The sequence below is a fragment of the Molossus molossus genome, unplaced genomic scaffold (genome assembly GCF_014108415.1).
Source record: "Molossus molossus isolate mMolMol1 unplaced genomic scaffold, mMolMol1.p scaffold_m16_p_20, whole genome shotgun sequence".
NCBI classification, from domain to species: Eukaryota; Metazoa; Chordata; class Mammalia; order Chiroptera; family Molossidae; genus Molossus; species Molossus molossus.
The window spans coordinates 51,217,364-51,242,982 of record NW_023425356.1 but is presented as its reverse complement, the minus strand read 5'-3'; the positions used below and the strand labels follow the sequence as shown (position 1 = coordinate 51,242,982).

Sequence of the window (25,619 nt, the reverse complement as noted above, 5' to 3'; positions counted from 1 at the left end):
ACTCAACATTTACGATCTCTTAGACATATTTTCTTTACTTTAAAATGTGAAGCTTGCATAAATCAAACCTCTTTACAGAAGCAAGTGTTATCAAAGATTAGCTCATCAATAATAAAAATGTGTAACAATTACTGAGAGCTCAGTGTATCAGGCATTGTTCTTGGTCCCGTACGTGCGGTAGTAGCTCATCTGATGGACACAGCGACCCTGCGACCTGAGTCGTGGCAAGAGCCTGCGTTTGCAGATGAGGCTAAGACTCAGAGGAGCCATGAAACCTTGACAAACTTCTGTTCCATCTCAGCCTGATCTCATCGTCATGCCCTCCCCCCCCCCCATATTCCTCTCTGAATATAACCTTGTTCTCGACCAATAAAAAAGTCTTATGTACAACGCAGTGTTGTTTATTGATAAACTGGCGGCACGACAAAGCACTGTTGCTAAAGAAAAGCACTTCAGGTTCTGTCGAGAGGCCGAACGCCTGCCCTCTTGCCCCCAGCATCCGGGAAGTCCCCGGTTGGCCTGGCTCGGGCCGAAGCACAGGCTCCAGGAAGAGCTGTAAGATGTGCCTACAGGCGAAGCCTGCAAAGAGTCATTCCTGTCCAAGCTGGATTCAAACTTAGGAATAAAAGTTCACTAAGTTCTAGTGTCTCAAAATCTAAGACCTTAAATATCTTCAAAAAATAGCCTCGGAATTTCCTATTCTATTTCCCACCCCACCCGCCCACGTTGCCAGGACTGGCAGTCGCGGAGACTGCTGCCCACTCGGCCGGCCAGTGGTTCAGACTGGAGGGGGCATTTCATAAGCAACATAACTCCGGGGGGGGGGTTGAATTCAGATTTTTTATCCCATGTCCACACAACCCGTATTATTAATAATAATAAAGTAGTAACAGAAGATACAATTTATTAAATACCCAGTAATGTGCACTGGGAATTCCACAATTCTTTTTTTTTTTTTTATATGTGCCCTTAGCAGGAACCGAACCCCGGACTCTCTGGTCCGCAGGCCGACACTCCAACCGCTGAGCCAAATCGCCAGGGCGAAATTCCACAATTCTTGCAATGGAAATTCTTCCACTAGGCAGGGTGATTGCGTCCGGTCCGCTGAGGCGAACATGCTCTCGTGGCGTAGCTGATAGAACGGGAGGTAAGAGGGCCTGAATCCGGCCACGGTCACATGCCCAGAGCGGCTGGCCCGGGATCCAGACGATCTCTGAGACTCCCAAACCGAGGGCTGTGATTGCCACTGCATCCCCATCCTCCTCCACAGGTTCATTTCGAATTATTCCTGTTTCGCTGAGCGCCTGCCACGGCCAGTTCCCCAGCCGGTGCAGGATGAGCCAGCGAGGCTCAGATGAGCGTTTAAAGCTGAAGCGTCCACGCCGATTCCTTTCCGCAGGCGAAGGCCGGACAAACCTTGACTCCATTGCCACAGCGGTGCTGTGAGCAGTTCCGGCTCACCGTTTCTTTATAGCCCTAGGTCAGATTCTTCATCTATCCACTTCCTCATCTGTCTCCAAGTTTTGCCTGAAGACTCTGCAAACCAGTGGAAATGTCTGACCTTTTCTTGGCTTGTGGGCATTCCTACCAGTCGGGGACACAGAACAGGCCAAACCCACTCAGTGCCTGATCTCTGACTCCAGGTGATCCCAAGACTTCAGAGAAATCAAAATCAGAATCAGCTCCTTTTCAGAAGAAGACACCAATTATAATTGGAGCTGAGTGAAGTCTTAGCGCCCAAATCAGTATTTCACTACCATAACGGCATAAGCTTGCTGGTCTGAAGACACTAAAACCCACGTTCTTCACTGACTCCTACAGTGATTTGCACCCAGTTCCCTGTCGAATGCACTGGTAAGCGGAACACAAAGGTACAAGCGCTACTGAAGAGGGTGTTGTTTCTTCTGTGAATGGTTTACTAGAAGCATGTCAGGGCACTTTGCCAACTACAGAGGGGCTGAAATGTGCCAACTTCCAAGAAGACGCTGGAGGGAAATCCAGAAACCAGCAAAAGACCCTGGCCAGGGAAAATCTGAAATGATTCTTTCCTCCTTCTCTTAGTCACCGATCCAGACAACAGAAAATTCATTGTAACTACTTAGCTTACTTCTATTTGTTTGTAAAAATTAAATACATTGTTTCAGCCCATATTTGCCAGCAAAGCTTCCAGAACTGTATAAACCTACCACACAGGCTTAGATCAGGTGATCACTTGACTGTTCATTCTCTCAGGGAAAGATTATATGGGTAACATAATTTCAAAACAGTGTTTTGGTTATAAGATTACCAAACTTAGTAATTGTATTTTTTCTTATTATTTTAAGGCATTGAGTGCAGAGAGAAAATTCAATGTAAAACACTTTAAAGTTTATGTAGAATAAAAAAAAAAAATTCCTCTCTAGGTCCCGACCCGTTGCAAGGTACGTACCATCTGCATAGCTGAGACGTCAAAACCTGCATCTCGGATGGTCGTCAGAATCCTTCCCAGCAGTCCTGAAAATGCAGAACAAATGGCTGAAAAGTGCAACATTTCTAAGGAATTTCAGTGGCTTGGAAATACAGGTTTTCTACGTCAAATTACTTTCCTTTTGCTTACACTCTCTATGAAAACATCGCACATTTCTGCTAGGGGAGACGAAATCCGATACAGACCACTCTTTGTCCCCTCGAATCGCATAGTAAGTGCCCAGGGATATCAGTAACGACCCTGAAGATGAAAACACTTTTAAGATACTATTTTGCCTTCAGGGCCCCTTTAGTCCCATGAGGTAGAGAACATGCAAATCAAGCTGTTAAAACTGGTATTAGAACAAAATGAACTTCCGAAGCACTGGATACACAAAAAGTTCAGAGGAGGAGAAACACCACATTATAACTGAAGAGGAAGCAGAAGCTTCACACAATTGTGGGAAAAGTGAGCACATGTTCTCACAACAGTAAGACGTCAAAAAAGAAAAAGAAAGAAAAAGCTTAAAAGGAAAAGAAATATAACCCGAATTAATGAAGGCCCTGGATGTCAACATAAGGAATTTGGTCTTTCTCCCACAGATGAAGTCTGTATGATGGGATCTGTGAACTCTGCAAGTCTGGGACTGATTTTGAGATTCCACTTATTTTCTATAAAAACATTCTACGTTTCTTTATTTTTTCAAGTCAACTAAAATTCTCTCTCTGTCTCTGTCTCTGTCCCTCTCTCTCTCTCAAACACACACACACACACACACACACACACCCCATACTCTGGGTCATCTAGATGCTCACCTAGTAACCCAAATCACCAATAAGTGTCAGTGCCTGAATGTGCCTTGTGCTTAGTGTTACTGTTACTGCGGCCAAGCAGTGCTGTTTTCATTGTAGCAGGCTGCAGGATGAAAAAAATGACAGATCTATTTCTCGAGTGATACATTTGTACAAGTAAAGGCGAAATGAGATCAGAGCAAGCTGGAGAAACAAAGGCTCCTCAGAAGTTTGAGAGTGTAACAGACTCCTGTCAAACTCTGAACAGTCTGTAGCATATTCACGTTGATCTTGATGATATAGTTTTGGCAAACATCCTTTGTCACATTATAAATTTTATCCATTTTATAGCTTTGCTTGTTCTGAATTTGTAAAATTGTTTTCAACTGTTATATGTGAAAAAGTTTATGTTTAGTTTTACACTTGGACATAGTTAAGTTGCATTATAATTACAATAATTCATGTCAACACTGGGAATCCATTTTTCCTTAGGAAGGAAACCCTGCCAGGGGCCCTGGAGACTCCCTGGAAAGGCTGAGCAATCCAGCACAGCATCCAAGTGGTGCTCTGGGAAGATCACTAGTGCGACAATGACGGGCCAGCTTGTGTGAGGGGAAGAATAAGGGACAGATAGAATAGCAGATGCTTCTGAAACATCTGTGTGCAACTGGGCTCCGATGGCAGCAGAGGAAGGAGGAAGAGAGGAACAGAACATGGGGCCAAAACAAAAGTAACGGGACAAAACTCGACAAGACTATGAAGAGGATGGAGTAAAGGTTTTGTGTCTAAGTGACTGGCAGAACGTAGCACCTTTAAGAAAAAAAAAAAGTAATGAAAACAAATTCAGGAAAAGGACACTGAATTATTTTGAACATAGAAACAGAATTTTACAGCAGGAGCTGACTGGTATTTGAGGACAGAGCTTATCCATAGGCCGAAAAAGACCCCTGAAGTATGAATGAAGCCCCCGTACAGTTGCTGTCCGGTACGCCGAGAGATATAATGAGGGGCTCAGAGGTTAGAGCTGAAATAATGAGAAAAGATGACCGTTGTTTGACAAAAAGAAGGGCAAAAAGCAACAAAGAGCTTTGAGTTTTGAGAAAATATCTAGACTTTGGGAACTGAAGAATGACAATCAACAAAGATACATTAAAGGAGACACGCAAGAGACTAAAGACGAAAAACAGGGCAGTAGCATCACAATATCAAACGGAGGACGGATTTCTTAGACTAGAGGGACAGTTAAGAATTAAGGGTGATTAAGGACCCTGGGAACTGAGATAACATAATTTCAAACCTCTACCAGTGAACTTTTTCTTTTACCCTGGTAGGTAAAATCCACTGGTCTGTCTTGTACTTTGAATGAACTGTTTATCCACGCGCGATTTCGTAACATCGCACACTGATCATTCCAGACTGAGTTACACAGATCTTCCACATGCTGACTCGCTTCATTACACCACAGAGGAAAATCACGTTTGTTAATGTCAGCGCCCATTTCATCCGCATAGCCTTCCAGGGCTAAGAAGCTACGAGGCTCAAGGTGGAGAATCGTGTTTCCCAAGATTCCAATCCTAGTTTCCATTTGGAACTTCATCTTCACTTGGATCTTCTTCTTGGGCAACAACACTGTCAGCAATGATGGGGTTACTCAGTGTTTGAAACCGTGCTCGCCAACACCCGAGTCTGGATAACCGGTCTGGCTGCCAGTCACTCTCTCAAGTCAAAACGGGGCTCCTGGCACCTAGTTGGGCTCACAACTCAAACAACTGTACAAGTGCTGTTTGTAAAACCAAATTGGAGTTGAGTATGGAGCCAAAGTGCCTTAGGTACACTGCCCTCGGCTTCGCACAGAATAGGGTCAAACGCCAGTGACTCCCTCGGCCTCATCAAGGACATTCCTACGCGGAAGTGGCTTTCCCCCTGCAGCATGTGACCGTTCAAACGCACTAGCCGCTGGCCGGGCCGCCGTCTCGGTCTGTGCTGCGGCACCAGCAGCGTCACCCGCCACTGCTCTTGCACCATCTGTGCAAATGTCAACACACTTAGGGCGAGGACATCCCATGGCTCTTGACTTTTCTGTTTTGCACAGCATGATATTCTCATACGACTGTCCTCGTGGGTGGGATATAAAACTAAAAACAAGAAGCGAACAAACAAACAAAAACTCACAGACACAGACAACAGTATAGTGGTTCCCAGAGGGGAAGAGGGTGGGGGAGTAGAGGGGGTCAAATATACAGTGACGGAAGCAGATCTGACTTTGGGTGTACATGCAGATGATGTATTACAGAACTGTCTACTTGAAACCTATATAATTTCATTAACCAGTGGCCCCCAACAAATTTAACTTTTAAAAAGGCAAATATAAAGTCTTAGTATTATTATGAAAACTGATTTGACCTCATGGATAAACTATAAGGGTCCTATTTATTATGAAAAATAAAATGCTTCACGTGATTATGTGGGAATCCTGATCTAAATATGAAAGCAGGGCCCTGGCCGGTCTGGCTCAGCGGTTGGAGCGTCGGCCTGCGGTCCGGAGAGACCTGGGTCCGGTTCCTGCTAAGGGCATGTACCTTGGTTGTGGTTTGTCCTTGGCCCTGGTTGGGTCGTGTGGGTGGCAGCCACTCGATGTGTCCCTTTCACATCGATGTTTCTCTCTCTCTCCCTCCCACTCCATCTGAACAAAATATCAAAAAAGAAAGAAAGAAAGAAAGAAAGAAAGAAAGAAAGAAAGAAAGAAAGAAAGAAAGAAGTATTAAGCCCTCTGCATCAACCAACACAAAGAGAAATCCACAATCTGCATCTATTATAAATCCGTAATCATGTTAAACTAGCCTGCGGAATGTACCATTTGACAGAACAATTCTATTCATGGATAAACCAATGAAGAGTCCTAGTCCCAGCAGCCCTGCCGTCCCGCCATGAGTGATCAGACATGAGCCAGGGAGACTGCTGTTTTTTATATGCTTATGTGTGGAGGCAGGAGAGAGAGGCATTTAGAAAACCTGTTCTGTGTTTAGCAGACTGAAGAGACAAAGTGTCAATAACCATGTATTTCTTACTTTGGTCTAGACAGAAAATGTTCAGGTGACTGAACAAATGGCAGTAACTATGTAAATGAAGAAGCAAAACGGTAAAATGCAAAACTGCATGCAGTGCAGTGAGCAGGTTCCAACAGGCTCCAACACTGCGTGCAGTGCAGTGAACAGGCCCCAACAAGTTCCAACACTGCGTGCAGTGCAGTGAACAGGCCCCAACAGGTTCCAACAGGCTCCAACACTGCGTGCAGTGCAGTGAGCAGGCTTCAACACTGCATGCAGCATGGTGAACAGACGTGCAAAGCAGAGAGCTGTTTTACTGGGCTGGTGTTCACACAGCTAACTTGTTTATTTATTCCTAGTTTATAATTCCATGAATGCTACCTCTTAACTGCTTTGAATGTCAAATCACCTCTCCATCTCTGCTTCCTGTGCCTCAGTTCATAGCCTTACACCCCTCCCTTGGACTGTTCAAAAGCCTCTTTCTAAGTGGCTACCCTGTATCCAATCATTAACAAAATCTTTCTGAAAATTCTAGCTTCTCTTGTGCTTCTCCAACCTCTTCTAAGAAAACTGACCACACGAACTATTTGGTTAGAAAAAAAGGGACCGCCCTGGCCGGTTTGGCTCAGCGGTTAGAGTGTCGGCCTGCGGTCCGGAGAGACCCGGGTTCGGTTCCCGCTGAGGGCACGTACCTCGGTTGCAGTTTGTCCCCGGCCCTGGTTGGTCGTGTGGGTGGCAGCCACTCGATGTGTCCCTTCACGTCGATGTTTCTCTCTCTCTCTCCCTCCCACTCTATCTGAACAAAAAGTGAAAAAATATCCTCGGGTGAGGATAAAAAAAAAAAGGAAGGAAGGGACCCTCTTCCTGTGTGTATATGACTCTATACCCACACCTCCGAGGGTGGTCAGGAAGTGGGTATCCATCCAAACAGGCCCGGTCTTACACCCTAGGCATGGGCCTGTCGTTTGCACAAGCCAATCAGAGTCCTGCCCTGGGACTTTTCCTTTTTCTTTTGGTTGAACCAGGGGAAAAGCGCTCTTTCCACTGGGTTCCTAAGCATGTAAGCCCCTCTCACGGTGCCGCTTTCCCCTGGGTTCCTAAGCATGTGAGCCCCTCTCACGGTGCTGGGAAAAGCACAACTAAGAGAGTGACACTGACAGTCGAGAGAAGCAACTAGGAAAGCCAGAGAGACCCGGGAGAGCGCCCGAGTCCCTGTTTAGAGTCCTCCCTAAGCCCAGCCTCTGCCCCTCCGCCAGCAGTCCGCTTACATGAGACAGAACTGGGGATTCCAGCTGCTTTCTAACAGGTGTACTCTGCCCTCACCTGATTTACAGAGGAGGTGATATACTGCAGCCTGAGGAAGAAAGGCTGCAGCAGGCGGGGGACAAAGGGCACACATCTAAAATAGAAAAAAGATCTTTGAGCGCATTAGTTGTGGTACCTGCCTTTCTGCATAACCACATCCTTCTTACTCTAGGCCTGTGGGTCACAGCTCTCCCTCGTCTCGGTGGTTAGTGCATTTGTAATCTATCGCAAGCTTGTATCCAACTGCATCTCTGTGTTGTCATACAGTGGCCTGTGTCTATGCAAAATGGCAGTGAGTTATTTTCATAAGAATCAATTATAATTATACTGTCAGAGTCTCAGCATTTATCATCTTCCATGTAACTGGAGTCATCTTTTAAAGTCCTACAACATGAGATCCGCTGCCTTAGCTGTTCACTTTTACAACATTGCCCGATAGTGTAACATCACATGCCCCGGGTCTCTGGCCCCCACTCCACAGGGAGGGGTCCAGCTCCTGGGCTGGAGGAAGGACGCAGCCGGAAGAGCAGAACCACAGCTCAGGCAGAAGAAACTCCCATCTTCCTTCCCCCAGTGTGCATTTCTACAGAGCAGGGGTCAGCGGGAGAGGCAGAAACTAGTACCTGTGGCTTCCCTGAGGCAGGAATGGGAACACACTGCCTTTGCTCCGAACTCCCTGGATACGTTCTGCACAAGTCTGGGCAGCGCGGCTAAGCTCAGTGTCAGTCGTCATGTGTTCTCAAGTGACTCGGTCCTCTAATGGATGCGTGCAGGAGAAGCAGGCAGGGGGCAGCACCGGGCACTGAAGTCCCGCGTGGAAACTTGCGTCGATCCTCCCCCCCAGAGCTCTGTGTACATGGCACTGCTGGCTACCGAAGCTAGATCGCAAAGGCACGTGTCAAGGGGCTTCCATGACATCATCCCCACCCGGCCGCTGTGGCTCAGTGGCTGAGCGTCGTCCCAGGCACCAACAGGTCCCAGTTTGATTCCCTGTCAGGGCACAGGCCCGAGTCTGGGGCTCGATCCCCAGTAGGGGGCATATAGGAAGTAGTTGATCCATGTCTCTAACTCTCCCTCTTCAATAAAGACATTTTAAAAAAATCATTCCCTGAATGGTGGCTACTAAGCCCTAAAGGATAAAAAAGGGAAAATAAAACGAAAGGGGAAAATGAAGCGCCCAACTTATTTGCCAATGAAACAACACTCCTTCAGCAAATACAGTCCCTTAGGTCATACACACACACGTCCCACAAGTCTCAGTGCAGGTTTTAGTAATTTAGAAGATATAGGCTATAAATATATCATAAAATAGTGTTTGAAAAGTTTCATTATATACACTTATTTTTTTAAATGTTTACCAAAACAGCCCTGGCCGGTTTGGCTCAGCGGTTAGAGCGTCGGCCTGCGGTCCAGAGAGACCCGGGTTCGGTTCCCGCTAAGGGCGCGTACCTCAGTTGCAGTTTGTCCCCGGCCCTGGTCGGTCATGCGGGTGGCAGCCACTCGGTGTGTTCCTTTCACATCGATGTTTCTCTCTCTCTCTCTTCCTCTCTCTCCCTCCCACTCTATCTGAACAAAAAATGGAAAAATGTCCTCGGGTGAGCAGCCTGCAGAGGATAAAAAAAAAATGTTTACCAAAACATAAACTTGAAATGCAGTATTTTTCAAAATATAAAAAAATAAAATATAAAATGCATTTAAATAATTACACTTGCAAGTGGTTTGTAACATTTGTACTCCTACAGTTATGAAAGCTTAAAACTGCATTCCGACTCAGAGACACCTGTCTTAGAAGTCATGCAAGGGAGCCCAGGTACAGCACAGAAGAACTGTCAGGTGAGCCCAGGTAATCCACAGAATGGCAAGAAATAATAAATCATTTTTAAGGAACTAAGCTTTGGGATGGTTTGTTATAAAGCAATAGATTTATAACTAAAACATTGCTGAGTCAGGTTTTTTAAATGTATCATGATATAATCTCTACACTTACTATTAAGAGCTAACATTTTCTTGAACACTTACTACATCCACTGTTCTAAGTACATCACATATATTAACTTGTCTATGCAGTAGGTTCTGTCACCTTCAGAGAGGTAAGGAAATCTTTCCAAGGTCACAACTAGCAAGTGTCAGCCACAGATGGCTAATCATCACCCAAACACTATCCTACAGTGATCGCTGCCATGTGTGGCAGGACTTCCAAGGAACCCCTGCCCGCCCTCTCTCCAGGTTCTCGTTCCTTCTCACACAGACCGACGTGTACAGGTGGTGTGCTTGGAACACACATGGCTAGGCTCTGAAGGGAGCCGGAGGTTCCCGAGGCTGCATCCCAGTTGCTAGGTGCTCATGCCCTGGCTGCCTAGCAACAGATGCTTCTTTATTCCAGGCAGGTGTGCCGAGCAAGTCTCAACTTCCCAAGATAACAGATAGAGGGGTTTTTCATTTCTTGGTTGTGGATAGAGACCGCTAATCAGAACGGCACACAGCGGAGCCTGGACCAAGTCCAGTCAACCCTCCTTTCACATGGGGCACATTCGAACAGTCAGATCACTCACCCTCTAAGTGTCCCCAAGGAGACAGCAGACAAGACCAAGTCGTCATCGAAGGATCTCATGATGAGAGCTTGAGACACTATAACATAGCATCAGAACTGCTCACTTAGCGTGTGTGTTTTGTTATGTAAATGATACATTAAAAGGTTAAGTAAAAAAGTTTAAAAGAAAGGATAATAAACATTCTCACACCAATAACTTGGAAAATGGGAGGAGAGTCCAATGGCTGTTAAAAACATTCTAAAATCTTTGTCTTAGAAAAAAATCTGGAGTGAGTGAACAAATTTAAATTTTATTAATAAATTTAGAGTTAGGTACACAAGCTAAATTTGAGGCGGGATCGATTAAAACTATACTCTCTTGCAGAGGTCAGGAATCTTGTTCTATAAAGGGTCAGAAAGTTAATATTTTAGGCTTTACAGTTCATACAGTATCTGTCGCAACTATTCAACCCTGCTATTGTAGCATAAAAGTAGCCATAGATACACATAAATGAATGGCATGGCTGTGTCCCAATAAAACTTTATTTATAAAACCAGGCAGCTGGCCTGATTTGGCCCAGGGGCCATAGTTGCTAACCCTTGATCTAGGGCTTTCAAACCAGCAGATAAGCAAAGGAGAAAGAGCACAATAAAGAAATCTTGATCCATCCAACAGAAAGGGCTGGGAGGGGAGTAAAGCAGGAGAAATGAATAAAAAAACTTAAAGCAAGATAAAAAAACAACAAATCCAAATAGATCAGTAATCACAAAAAAAATTGCAATAAGGTAAATTCAACTATTCTAAGACAGACCCTCTAGATTCTTTTTTTAAGTTTTCAAAATAGAAATGAAAAAAAATTCACCCACAAGAACTGTTGTAGTCCAATGAAACACCTTTACACATATAAAAGATATGATTCCCCTTTAACTGGGAAAGTTTTAAGGAAATAGTCTAAGTTTATAATCAATTATTCTCTTCACTGCTATCATCTTGGCCAGAACAGCGGCACTTCACTAAGTCCTGTCTGAAACTGTATTTCCCACCCAGTTAAGGCGTTCGGTGTTAAAACCACCCTTCAGACCAATTACGATGCCCGTCCACCAGGAATGGTTTCCACCCCAGGCCGGTGGCCTCAGTAGCCATGGAACATGCAAGTGACCCCACTATGGACTCCAGTGGCTCTGGATCTCAGGATATTACCTACCCCTCTCATTCTTAGAGTCCACACTTGTAAAATGGGTTATAATCAAACGTGGCGATGGGGATTTTGAAAGTCTGAATGGTAACCACGTACAGGCGGAATGGTAAAATGTGACAGAATGAAGACAAGCTTTGGACAAACGCCAACCCCACCGCCTAGAGCTGTGTGACTGGGGAAGTCACGGGACACCTCGCTGCCTAGGTTTCCCCTCTGTGACACGGGGAGTGAGGAACACCCACCCTCAAAGTTCTGCGAGTTAAATAACTAGTGCCAAGCACTCAGCATCCCACACGCGAACTGTGATTCGTACTACGACTGGCCCTTTCTCACAGTCTCATCAGCAAGGTTGAGACTTTCTTCCCCTCTGCCCTCTGTCAAGTCGTGACCACGGATAATCCAAGGACTCTCGTTTCCCTCTGAAGGCTATCATATACTGGAACATAATAGCAAACAAAATTTCACTGTTTCTAAAGGAAAAAAATGTTAATGGCCTCATACACCCCTACTTGTTCTGCTGTAGGAATTAGCAGAACTCTGAACTCCTTATTAAGCGATAAAGCACCGATTTCACTTGAAGGTCCCATAGCTTACACACCCACGAATCACTCCCACTGCCGTGAGCTGTTCAGAAACACCCGCTAAGCTCTGCGCTCAGAGCCGGTGCTCCACGCATGTCCGTGCACCTGTCACAAACCCCCTTCCTGTTTCGTGTTTCACACGGAACTCCCAAACTGTGGCACTCGAAGCAAGACTGGGCCTGCTCCAAGAATTTTGATTGAAACTGTGTTAGATTTACGATGTTTAAATCCAATCTCTTTACACCAAAAGGTTCACACCTCTTCCACAGTATCCCAGAAGCTAAATCACTTGAAGAAAATCAACTACAAAAAAGCTGGAAGCGAAATCAATTCCATCAGCCCACATTCAGGGGGTTCCACGGGGAGAATGTGTCTCTGGCTCTTGGCCAACTAGCATCCAAATTACCACTCAGGGTGGAAACTGAGACCGAAGGAGGTTCTGAGTAAGAGCAGCCGACCTTCAGAAGTGAGGAAGTTGATCAACATAATCTTGCTGAGAAGAGTCCAGTTTCCATGAGCATATCGAGGCAATTCTGGTGTTATATTTGCAAACTGGCCAATATTTTACTAAAAAAATCTGCTTCTTAGTAAACAAAATGCAGACAGACAACCCCACACCTGTCTCTATATGTCTTTTTTTTTTTATCCTCACCCGAGGACACTTTTTTGCATTCATCTTCAGATAGAGCAGGAGGGAGAGACGGAGGAAGAGAGAGAGAGAAACGCTGACCTGAGAGAGACGCATCGAGTGGTTGCCACCCACACGACCCCAACCAGGGCTGGGGACAAACTGCAACTGAGGTACGTGCCCTTAGTGGGAACCGAACCCAGGTCTCTCTGGTCCTCAGGCCAACACTCTAACCGCTGAGCCAAACTGACCAGGGCTCTATATGTCTTTTTAGAAATAAAATCTAAAATCGCTTTCAAACAGCCTCCACGAAAACACTCTTTCCAGCCAAACCACAGCACTGAGATGCAGAATACGATTTTCATTGACAAGAATCTCCTAGTTTCACAGAGTAACAGGACAGCTGGGTCTAGAGGCCACAAGAAAACCTTTCACCATCTGACTCAGTCACTGAGGAGGACATGAAACCTCGGGAAGGACGATGCTGTGACCCGTGCGGTCCGACTGCCCAACACGCGGACCCACTGGGAGAAGCCACTCTGCCCAAGCAGGGTTCCAACCCTGCTTCCAAGGGCTAACTTTTGGGGCCATGGCACATATAGAAGCAGCTCCCCCGGATTCGGCTGCCTCCTCGTGCCCAGTGCCAACCTAATGGACAGTCAGGGCTGCTGAATGGGTGAGGTGTGAGCCGTGACCTACTGCATGGACGCCCGTGGGCCCAGACTTGAACTGAGGCAAATAAAGCCATGCTCTGCTCTTCACACAATGAGATGGAATTTCTTTCTTCCTGTGGATGACAGGTGTGGATGTGGGATTTGTTAGCACTTTAAGCCGTTGCTTTGTAACTGAGGAGGCAGTCAACTTGACTTGAACATGAGAAGATGATGGCGTTAGTAGTCATGGTAGCAGCAGAGGCGTAATCATCGTCATGGCTTACACTTAGGTAGCACTTATCTGAGCACTGGACACTGCACTTGGACATCAATCCTGCCGCTTAATTAATCCCCTCATCATTTAACCATTACATTTGATGCATTTAATCCTTACAGTCACCCAGCAAAGACGACAGCCCATATTCTCATTTCACAGATGCGGAAACAGGGTAGAAAGAGATTAGGTCATCTATTCAACACCCCATGGCCAGTAAGTGGCGGAGCCAGGATTCAAGCCTGGGTAGCCTAATTTCAGAGTAAAATTAACTTATTTTATCAAAGGAATTAAACAACGACATATAAATAACATGGGGAACATCAAAACAAACGTATTTTATGATCCTGAAGTTGAAAAAGGAAAACAACACAAAAACGTTCACCTTGCTCTCCTTCCCTTTAAATCTGAGTCCCCCAAGGGACAAAGTGTATTTCACTCGACACAGAACAGGACCGAAAGCCACGTGTGGCTGATTACCCCCGCTGTCCACTCCGCAGACGGAGCCCAGAAGCAAGAGCCGCTGTGAACCCGCACAGCCGGGCTCTGGGACCGAGAACCAAGGCGGCCACGTGACTTTGCCACTTGTGCTACGAAATCCCTGTCCATGAAGATAAAGCTGCAAATCTGCAAATAACTTCACTGTCCATGTCAGGAGCTTCCCTGGAGTCCACTGCCCCAACAACAGACCACTCGAACAATCCCCTTTCCACAATATTCCCTCGGCGGGCCAACGCCCCTCAAACACCCGTGTGGCTAGGAGCCTGGTGTGGCTGCTCCTCCCATCCGAAACTGACGTCATGAGCTCGCCAGGTCCGCTCAGATCACTGCACTGAAAGGCCCCTGCAGGCTCGCAAGGTGCACTGGGAACGCCGCAGACTCTGCCCGGGCCTCCCCTGTGAGCCTGCCGAGGCGCCCTCCGGTGGGCTCTGTCACTGCAGTAAGCAATCGGGGGGGTTGTGCTTGGTCCGCAGGCTCTTCCGGCCTTCTTGGGGTGTTGGTGGTCTATCCCAGGGGACAGCCCTATTCTTTTTCAGCTGCTCTCTTATCAACTACGTATTCTTTAATCTCTCTTTCTCCCACACCCACACTAGACCAGGGGCGAAACGAAGTGCGGCAGGAAATGGGATCGTTACAGGAACAGAGAAACGTAAGCCAGCCACTGAAAGGAGCTGAGTGACTCTAATGATAAATTCAACATGAGACTCCAAATTGTATTTCATTGTAGTCACAGTTTAACGCTAAGCTAGACTGGGTTAATTACACATTTCAAAATGGTCTTAACGTGTCCCTAAAATTGAGGTTTAGAAATGAAAGAAAAAAAAACAAAGTAACACCCCTGAAATGCTAAAGTTTAAAGTGTTCTGCCATCTTTTTTTTAATATTATAAAAAATTATTTACTTTAACTCATTTGCCTTAAATATTATGCATCGAATATGAATCTATGAAATACAGCTACTCTTTAAAGAGCAGCTCTGACTAGAATGATTTAAACCTATGTAAATGCAAAATTAGTCACCTGACATCACCTTTCAATTACGTAATCATTTCAAATAGATTCGTTATATTTATCTACACAATTATTAAGATCTAAAACCAGTATTCTAATTCTATTTTATTTCTGTCTCTTTCCACGCATCACATTTTTCCTTAGAAAAAATTTAAATCCGATAAAGATCAAATTGAATGTATTAAGACGCTAAAGATAAGCTTTTTATAAAGTTGAAACCTTTACATAAGAACTTGTCTCATCACATTAAAATGTGAGTCTGGCCCTGGCCAGCATGACTCAGTGGTTAGAGCGTCAGCCCGCACACAGAAGGGTCGAGGGTTCAATTCCTAGTCAAAGGCATGTGCCTGGGTTGCAGGTTCAATTCCCGGCCTCAGTTGGGGTGTGTGTGGGAGGCAACCAACCGATGTGTCTCTCTCACATTGATATTTCTCTCTATCTCTCTCTCTTCCTCTCCCTCCCTCCCTTCTACTCTCTCTACAAATCAATGGAAAAAAACATCCTAGGGTAAGGATTAACAACAACAACAGTGAGTCTGTATAGTGTGTGTGTGTGTGTCCACGCCCAGGGAAGAAAAGTGAGGGTAACATGAAGTCCCACTTCTCTTCGTAGCCAACCCAGCCGTCTCAAATGTCACTGTTACACCAGGTGATGTTTGCTGTCACTGCTGCGGAGCAATAGGCGGAGAGGAAAGAACACGGAGGTTACAGGGGACCAGGGTTTGCATCCGGGCTCCCTGCTCTAACTGGGGGAGATGACTTGTTCTCATACAGCCTCAGTTCGCTGGGGAAGAATGATACATCCACCTCCTCGACAGAGCTGGGGGCTGAGAAGAGATAGAGGACAGGCACGTGTCTGCGACCTGGCACACAGAGGTAAGCTCTCCTTAAATGTCTGGTGCCCAGCATGCACGCTGCTTCCCTGTAATCATGATCCTAAGGATCTCTAAGATATGAAATGACTTCCTAAGTAATTACAGACGTATTAACTACGCAGCAGGATCTTCACGGGTCATACCCTTCCAGCCAACTCGTGAAACAAGCCGGAGGGAATGACTGCAGATCATGTCGGATGTTTATGTAAAAAGATATTCTTCAAAGCTTTCTTTTTAACATCAAAAAGCTGGAAACAATAACTACTAAAATATTCATGAAGAATTAAGAGCAGCCAAAAATGTTCCCAAAATGAAATTAAAACCACAGCCTACAGACCTACTTCTCGACCACATTAACAATTACATTCACATGCATCATTACACACCTTTACACACATATGTGGAATACAAAGATTTGGAGGAAAATTGAAATATTAACAATGACTCTCTCAGGATGATAGAAAACCATGCGACTTTGACTATTTAACTTTTGTTATTTCCTACTGTATACCTGAATTATTTTACCACTTAGAAAAAAAAATGTTTAATCCATCCAGTTATGTTTATTATTTAGTATATTCTAGTTTTTTAGAGAATGGTTTTTAAATTGTAACCCATCTCATTTCCAATAGGATTTGGGATTGCTGACAAAAATATACACAACAGACTAAAATAAAGAGGTGAAGAAAAATGAATATTCAAAACACTTGCAAACCATCTACATTCATACAGACACATCTATCCATTTAGCTGTCATATTTATATATATATAAAAACTTTGTTTCAGACACTGAAAACTAAAGGGAGTTTCTTCAGCTTTCTCAGAAAGGGCATAATGCAGATATGGCAGACACGGTTTTGTTTTTTTGTTTTTTTGTTTTTTATCCTTACCCGAGGACACTTTTTTCCATTTTTTGTTCAGAGAGAGTGGGAGGGAGAGAGAGAAAGAGAGAGAGAGAGAGAAACATCGACGTTGAAAGGACACATCGAGTGGCTGCCACCCACATGACCAACCGGAGCTGGGAACAAACCGCAACCGAGGTACATGCCCTTAGCGAGAACCAAACCCGGGTCTCTCTGGACCGCAGGCTGATGCTCCAACCGCTGAGCCAAACCGGCCAGGACGCAGACATGGTTTTAAACTGTACATTAGCCCTGGCCAGTTTGGCTCAGCGGTTAGAGCATTGGCCTGCAGACCAAAGAGTCGTGGGTTTGATTCCGGTCAAGGGCACATACCTCAGTTTGGTCCCCAGCCTGGACCAGGGCTGTGCAGGAGGCAACCAGTCAATGTGTCTCTCTCACATTTATGGTTCTCTCTTTCTCCCCCCTGCCCCCTCCACTCTGTCTGGAGATAAATGGAAAAATATCCTCAGTTGAGGATTTAAAAAAATAGTAATAATGAAAAATAAATAAAATTGTTGTGAGGATTAAATGAAGTGACAAGTAGCCAATAATTACTATTAAAAAATAAAATAAAATAAACTGTACATTAGGAGTGCCACTTAAGTGATGGTGAGTCACAGGTACATGGTTGGGAGAAGAGGAGGCAGATTCAAAGTCGAGGAATCAAGACCTGTACGGCATGAGCATGAGCATGACCATGACCCAAGGGACACCTTGTAAAAACACACAGATACAAAGACAAAGATACATCTAAATTTAGACAGATTTATTCCTCATACTTTGTCACCTTTATTCATGTGCCTTCGGGAAAAATGCATGAAATATTAAAGTTATGCTTTAAATTGTACCTATAAACTACACCAGGAAAACAGACGTTACCAAAAGCAGCTCTGTGAACACACGCAGGCCACCCGCACGGAAACGGCGCTCACCTTCACTGACGGCGTGGGGCTTGATGACGCAGCAGGTGCAGCAGGTGAACTTGGCGGTGTTGGCTGGCCCACAAACTCCGCTCGAAGGGAAGAATAACTCCATTTCCTAAGGACAAAGAGACATGACGCTGGCGTGCGTGTCCTCTATCTTGAACTCCTGGGGTACTCATGAGAAAGGAAGAACTACATGTTTACTTTCAAAGTTTCAAAATATAAATTCCTTCAGATTTTCTAAACATGATTTTAAATGACTAAAACTAATGAACTAAACCCTGTTTAAAGTGTTAGAGTCAAAAGAACATGTAAAAAAGTATTTCTTTTTTTTAAAATTTTTTAATCCTTACCCAAGGACACTTTTTGCATTCATCTTCAGATAGAGCGAGAGGGAGAGAGGGAGGAAGAGAGAGAGAAAAAAACATTGATGTGAGAAAGACACATCAACTTGCTGCCACCCACACGACCCCAACCGGGGCCGAGGACAAACTGCAACCGAGGTACATGCCCTTAGCAGAAACCGAACCTGGGTCTCTCTGGACCTCAGGACGACACTCTAACCGCTGAGCCAAACCGGCCAGGGCAAGAAGTATTTCTTAAAGTAATGAGAATATGTATCATTCTGTGCCATGATTAAAATGTATGTCTTAACATATTTTGAATATTGGAAGTAATTAATATAAGGGTCTTATTTTCCACAAAGCATTAAGTTATGAGATACAGGTCCAGGTTTAAATGTTTTATTAAAATATGTAAAGTAAAATTAAAAACTAAGAAATCTTTCTAGGAATAGAGATCAGTAGTCAAGAATCGGAACTGTGGCTTGTTAAAACTAATGAACATACCGTAGTCCTATAATAAAAATCAAACCGCATGAACCGCATTTTACAGCTGGAGCCAGGCTGTGCTGTCTTACGCATGGTTCACTGAAACAGCAGCCCAGCGATGCGAACCAGGCACAGAGATGCTCACACTCATCGGTTCTTCTAATTATTTAAAAAGACACTTTCCTATCTCTAAGCTTTTACTACTATTATTTTGACTATTCCCTACAGAGCCCTCTGGCCCAAACTCCAAAGAACCCTACCAAGGTGTAAAGGGCCACTTCGAACATCACCTCCTCCAGGAGGCCTTTCCTGATGCCCCAATCAGTACCCTGTCCTCCTCCAAAGCTTGGCTGTTAACCGTCCTCTGAAGAAAGCAACTAACTTGCTACAGGCGTGCAGGTCCTTTGGCACCTAGAACAAATGGCTCAGAGTAAACACTCAGTTCCTATTGAATTTAAAAACTAAAAGATCATAGGATGTGTTAATTGTAAAAAACCTGGGTACATTGTAAAAAACCACCTGGGAAGAGGAAGAATTATTCAAATAGTACTGGAGCTATTTCAGTGTTAAGACATTATTGGATAAAATGTTCTATTCCTTAGACATCAAGTGCTTTCTGTCATGTTGCTGCCTTTGTTTATTCTTCTGAGGGAAAGCGGTAAGCAGTACAGCTCCGTGTCTGTACCGGAGGGGTTGATTACACATTCTTGGAGAACCCCAAGGTACAGGTAGAAACTCAGGCACCCGTGGGCCCGCCAGGTAAGCAGGCAATGAACGGAGCAATTGTGTGGCAGGAGGCACGGGTGGCACACGGAAAGGAACGCCTCTTGCAGAGTCCCCACGCTCTGCCTCCTTTACGACACAGCTCCCCCAGAGGGCCTCGGGCTCGGTCTTCACTTCCTCTCCTCCCTTCTCTCTCAGACTCACAACCAGGTGGGCCTTCGTCCGACTGAAGCTGCTCACCAGAATGCCGACCCGCCTGGGCGCTGCCAGGCCCCTGTTAGTTCTCAGACCTCACCGCGACTTGACCAGACAGTCTGTGACACAACCCATCACCCCGCCCCCTGGAATGCTTTCGCCACGTGCTCTCCTCCTGCCTCCGGCTGCTCCGCCGCGGTCTCTCTGATGGCCGTGCCCTCTCACTGCCACCCTGGCCCACGCCACTGTCCCTCCAGATCACTGCAGCAGCCCCTCCCCGGGGCGTCCTGGCTCTACCCTTGCCCTCGACGGGCCCCTCTCAGTGCAGCACCCAAGCACGTCGGCCCTCTGCTCACAGCCTGCAATGGCTCTCGTCGTCCCTCAGACAGAAAGAAGGCCAACAAGCGTGTCCCCGTGGTCTACAGGACCACACGGTCGCTTCTGCGACCTCACCTCCATCCGATCCCACTGCCCTGTGCTGCTAACTGACGAAGTCAGGCAGAAACAGGCTACTCTAGGAGTAGCGAGATGGCTGTCCACCTGGGACACAGCGTGCAGGGAGAGAGGGCGGGAGATGACGCTGGGGAGACACAGGGGCCACGTCAGGTGGCGCTTTGGAGGCTATTCCACAAGAGACACTAATTCACTGGAGGCTTTTCAACAGCTGAATTGTTAACACGATTTGTTTTCAAATATCGCTCTGGGCACAGTTAGTTTTACTTAAGGTAAAAATGTCCATCACTTGACGGTGAGAGGAGAAGAGAAAAAAGGATTAGGAAGCTTGTGCAGTTGTCCAGACAAAAGAGAACAGTGATTGAGAGCACAGTGATAAGATTCAAGTCTCATGAAGAGATTTACTAAGAGTTGTAAGGAAAATATATTGATTATTATAGAATTATCTGATATTATTTCATTGCAAACACAACCAGACTCAAAACTATCTCAAAGTCACTGAGAAACTTCTCACGATGCCAAGGATACGCCTGCACCTCATTAATCCAACATCAGTGGAAACCGGTGTCACACCTTATCTGTATGAACTGAAAATGGGCAAGAACTGTAGGAAAACTTTTGCATAAACACTAGAGACACACAGGAAAAGAAACGGTCTGAAGCTTGAAAACAGAGTGTTAGGAGTGTCAAGGAGAGAATATACCCAACGATAGCTTCTTTTTGAATATTCACTATCCACAAACTGGTATTCTTGCATAAATTCAGTAATGTAAACTGTGATGAGCCTCAGCAAATCCAGTCTTTGGAAAGAGACATGGGACAAGTATTTCAGATGGAGAAAAGTTGTCTTGGCCGCGACCAGATTACCAGCTCACAAGGAAGCTGCATCAAAGGACCACCACTGAACCCTAGGCGAAAGGTTTTCTCTGCTAGATTAGCTGTGTGCATTCACCCCAAGCCAGCGGTGACAGAAATGCTATCCTCTGCCATCAAATGTTTTACAAACCAGACCAGAACTGAAACACTTCTAAAGGCCTTACTCGGGCAGCACACGCGAAGGAATCGGGGCCGTGAGCTGCATTTCTGAGGCCGTCGGTTCCAAAGAGGGCTCGGATGCTTCCGGGCGCGTCTGCGCGGGCCACCCCGGAGTTGGCAGGGCCGAGAAGTCTCTTCCATTCGCATATGGCATCATCTCTTAAAATCTCCATGGCAATAACAGGGCCATTTGTAATGAACTGGATCAGCTCACTTAGGAAACAAGGTAAAAGATGGATTCACTTCATTTTTCTGTCAACCTAGGTATCTCTCTTAACAACAAGGATACACTATAACTTGAGTATTTCAACACATATATGGATACTATAATCTCAGAACTATTGGATATAGTGAATTTTACAAGGGCAGGAAATATTTACATGCACTGAGTGTCTTGAAGTGGTCCAAATCGCTACAAATTGATGTTATCAAAGCAACTACTGTTAACAGAAAAATCACTGTTTCATTGAATTGAGACTATTTCACTGACTTAAAATGCATTGTATAGTGCTTGGTTTAAAACAATCTATAACGCAATAAATTTCTTATATCAAGCTTCAAAAAACAAAACAAAACACTATTCTGTGCAGGACACGGAACAGCATGTCCACGGCAGCAGCTGGGCTAGCACCCTTCATGAGAAACGGAAGCGCTCCGTTGTCAACAGGAACATGAGATGCACAATGTTCAGCTGAACTTAAAAACAACGCGGATATTTACAACATAGATTCTTCTAACATAGATTTCCTGCTCAATTTCAAGGAACAAAATGTATATCAAATTATTTAAAATAGAAGAGTTCTAAGAACTTTGATTTATACACACGAGAATGCCAATATAAGAGTTTAAAAGAATGGCAAAAATAAATATTCGACATGAAATATAATTATTACTCCAGTTTAAATCTACTGAAATCTAAAGAGAAAGCTATGCTCCTTATAGTTTAAATTGCTTCCTAATTGCTTCTGATTAAAGTTTAAGATATTTAATGATAAGATAAGAATTCTTATCTAGTAAAAGGACAGAAAAACCAATTCTTAGAAAAAAGTTCTCTGTAGTTGCAAGATGTTGCTGTAGTTTTTTTGACAGATTATTCTCATGTAAAAAAATTTTAATTGTAAAATTATGGCTTTTGTTTTCCAGGATATTCTCCATTGTATACCATTAGCCCCAACTTCAGCACTTACTTTAAAAAAGGCTTTGAATGATGGTCTATATAAAAATCTGTTGCTTCCTTCCTATAAAATAATCAAAATAATAGTTAATGATTACATAGAAAAATTACTTTAGCTTGCATTAATAAAAATAAAATCCTCTATATATTTGATTTGAATGTGAATTAATGACTTTTGTACCAGATATTCTGCTCAAATTCTCCCCCTTTTCCATTTTTTGCTTATGCCCTTTCTTTTTTTTTTTTTTTATCCTCACCCGAGGACATTTTTCCATCTTTTGTTTAGATAGAAGAAAGAGAAAGGAAGAGAGAGAGAGAGAGAAACATCGACGTGAAAGAGACACATCGAGTGGTTGCCACCCGCACGACCAACCAGGGCCGGGGACAAACTGCAACCGAGGTACATGCCCTTAGCAGGAACCGAACCTGGGTCCCTCTGGACCGCAGGCCAACGCTCCAACCACTGAGCCAAACCAGCCAGGGCGCTTATGCCCTTCTATTACCAACTTCAGAAAGGAAAAAAACAACTCGAGAGGGTGAGGGGAAAAGTTCGCAAAAGCAATGGGTGCACCGTGCTGCGGCCTGGACGAGGCGGCTCTGCCTGCTGGGAACAGTCCGTGGAGCATTGAGAAGAGTCAGCATCGAGACTGCAAAGTGACCAATTCTGTTTTTCAACACAATTGAACTACTAAACGAGGGGAGAAACACAATCATAATCTTTAATATCAATGAAAAGAAGAAAAATCTTAATAAACTACTAAAACTGTTTTCTTCTAACATGTCACAGCCCCAGTTATCTCCATTCAAAATCTAAAACTGAAACCAAGGTGAGAGGTCATGAATTATTTTCCCCATCATTCTTATCCAATCCTACCTAAAAAGTTTAAACGGAAAGAGATATTAAGAACACCACCACCACCTAGAGAGGTTCTGTTGTGTCTTTATAAAGAAATGCACCATTCTGTCCCGCCAGTGTGGCTCAGTGGTTGAGCGTCGACCCTGCACCAAGAGGTCACCGGTTTGATTCCCGGTCAGGGCACATGCCCAGGTTGTGGGCCAGATCCCCAGTGGGGGGCATGCAGGAGGCGGCCAACTGATGTTCTCTCTCCTTGGTGTTTCTATCTCTCTCTCCTTCTCACTTCCTCTCTTTCTAAAATCAATAAAGGAAAAAAAAATTTTTTTTTAAAGCACCATTCTCTCACAAAGATGTAACCATTGATTCTTTCACGAAATATTTACTTAGTGCCCACCTTGCCTAGAGAACTGAACCAGGAACTAGAAATGCAACGTCAGATGAAACTCAGCAGCTACCTTGAAGATACTGTGCTAAGGAGGACCTAACATTGGGACAAATAGGTTTAGAGAAGATCGAATTACGGGGAGAGCTCCCCTGGTGTCTCTGGTGCTCCTGACATGCCCCCCTGGCTGTGCCGAGGCTGCAGGCTCTGACTCCTCTCTATCCTGCCATCTCCACGAGTTCTGTTCATGGGACTAACTGAGGGATGTGGTCACCTCTCTCCAGCCCCGAGCAGGCTTGTCTGCTGCTTGCCGACAGACGGTGGGAGCCCGAGTTCAATGCTTCTCAGGTGTGATGCAATCAATGGTGCTACAACATCCACCGGGCCCATGGGGGAGTATTTCTATGGGCCAGGGAGGAGGCAAGGGGGACCAACACAGTCCTCCGTCTTTGACCCAGAAGTCTCCTGTCTTCTGCTGGCACAGGAGAGAGAAACAGACTCACTCCTAGCCTTTAAGTTGGGTAAAACCCAAGACTCGACAGTGGTATTAATAGAGATGCAAGAGAAGGTATGAACAGTTAATGGCGAAGTTTCCCTGGGCATCCTAACATGGGAACTTCGATGGTAAAGTATCAGGCGTTAGAAGTGTAAAGACATAAAAAATGTTTCATCTCACTAAAACCATTCAAAAGTTCTCTCCAGAACTCGGTCCCACTGCCCACTATAAGAGCAAGCATTTTCAATACGTGCAGAAATGACCAATTTAACTCATATATTGGTTTCCGCTAAATAATAATGTCACTAGTACTACTGCTACTAATAACAGCTAGCATTCAAGCACACTTACTATGGGCCAAGGTTTCTCAAAGCACCTTCCATATATTAAATTCCTGCCCCGCCCCCCATAACACCTTTCTAACACAGGTGCTGTTATAACCAACATTTTACAGATGAAGAAACTGCACAGAACTGAGGTAAATTGTCTGCAGTCACACACTTGGTTAGGGCATAGTTACAAGCAAAGTAGCTCTAGACTCTGCTCTGAAATATAAGCCTCCTGCCTTCCTAGAAAAATCTGAAGCCAGGAGATCTCACTCAGGGAAGAAAATCCAAATTAAACATAAATCATTATTGGGGTGAAATTGAAGGTGTTTTGTTCTGGTTTCTAGGGACCGGACTTATCACCTTGACGTTGACTAGCTACTGCTATCCATGTCCCTGTAGTCACAGAGAAAGAAAGCAACTACCCTGCGGACTTGGTGTCCAGGGACACAGGGAGAAGACACCTGACCGGAAACACACAAAACGGTGGCGCAGCTGTGCCCTGCTGCAGGTCGGTCCTACCTTCCCCAACTAACTCGGAACATACCGAGTCAGATAGAGTGATGGCTTTTCACAGTGGTGAACAGGTATACATTTCCCCGTTATACAGACTGGGAGGAGCTAAAGACAAACATTTCCAAATGCATCGCTCTTGAAAACCTTAACAATAACACTCCCATGTCCAGTGGAAATAAAGTAACATTCCTTTCTTCTCCTTCATGTTTACATAGTGTTCTACTGATACATCAAGGGCGTATAATGGTCACACCCTGGAGTTATAAAGGCAGATGGGGGCATGGAAGACAGTACACAGGTATCAGACATGCATGATCCAACCACTGCTGACTACCAGCTGTCTTACATGTTCTTGTTCTAACTAGATTACTCTTCTATTTTTTGCCATTTAGTGGGAGATTTTAAAATTTTAAACAATAACATTAACAATAAAAGAGGATTAAAAAGGGGGGGGGGGACCAGACATTGCATAACTGAAAATTATCTACAAATTACCTTGAGAGCATCATCATTTTGAGTTTGGTGATAGTAAATCCAGCTTTGTTTATTATTTCAATTATTTCTCCAGCTTTTGAAATTGCATCTGGTTTAATCAGGGCCAATGTCCTATGTAGAAAGAAAGAAAAAGTTTGAAAATAAAAACAGCTCTCCAGTCTTTGCTCTTAATTCCCAAGCAGTGGCTATCTCCTTGATCAAACATCACAACAAGTTAGAAAGAGGGGTGCACTGAAGGGCTCCTAAAACGGCCACAAACTTAATTAACTATTTCTTCCCAACAAAATTAAAATTAACCCAAACTATCAAGAATAAGAATAAGAATAACAATAACAATAACAATAACAATAACAATAAGAATGGCTTAGGGGAAAATACGCTAAAAGTGTCCTTTCAATATGCCAAAATTAGAAGATGGGTTTTTTAAATGTGTATTTCTTAGACTACATTTTATGAAAGAGAAAATTTTCTAA

General features: G+C 44.5%; 1 protein-coding gene across 3 annotated transcripts in view; it reads right to left on the bottom strand.

Moving 5' to 3' along the window:
- Positions 1-25,619, bottom strand: part of NME7 (NME/NM23 family member 7) — an 83,673-nt gene that overhangs the window by 41,219 nt on the left and 16,835 nt on the right. For all 3 annotated transcript variants that reach the window (XR_004960950.1, XR_004960951.1, XM_036273162.1), the window contains exons 4-8: positions 25,147-25,257; positions 22,089-22,139; positions 20,907-21,114; positions 17,675-17,780; positions 2,429-2,493 (exon numbers count right to left, since the gene is read on the bottom strand). Coding sequence is in view for 1 of the 3 variants with exons in the window: in XM_036273162.1 (XP_036129055.1) it covers positions 2,429-2,493; positions 17,675-17,780; positions 20,907-21,114; positions 22,089-22,139; positions 25,147-25,257 (541 nt within the window). In the remaining 2 variants the exon portion in view is untranslated. The remainder of the gene's footprint in view (positions 1-2,428; positions 2,494-17,674; positions 17,781-20,906; positions 21,115-22,088; positions 22,140-25,146; positions 25,258-25,619) is intronic.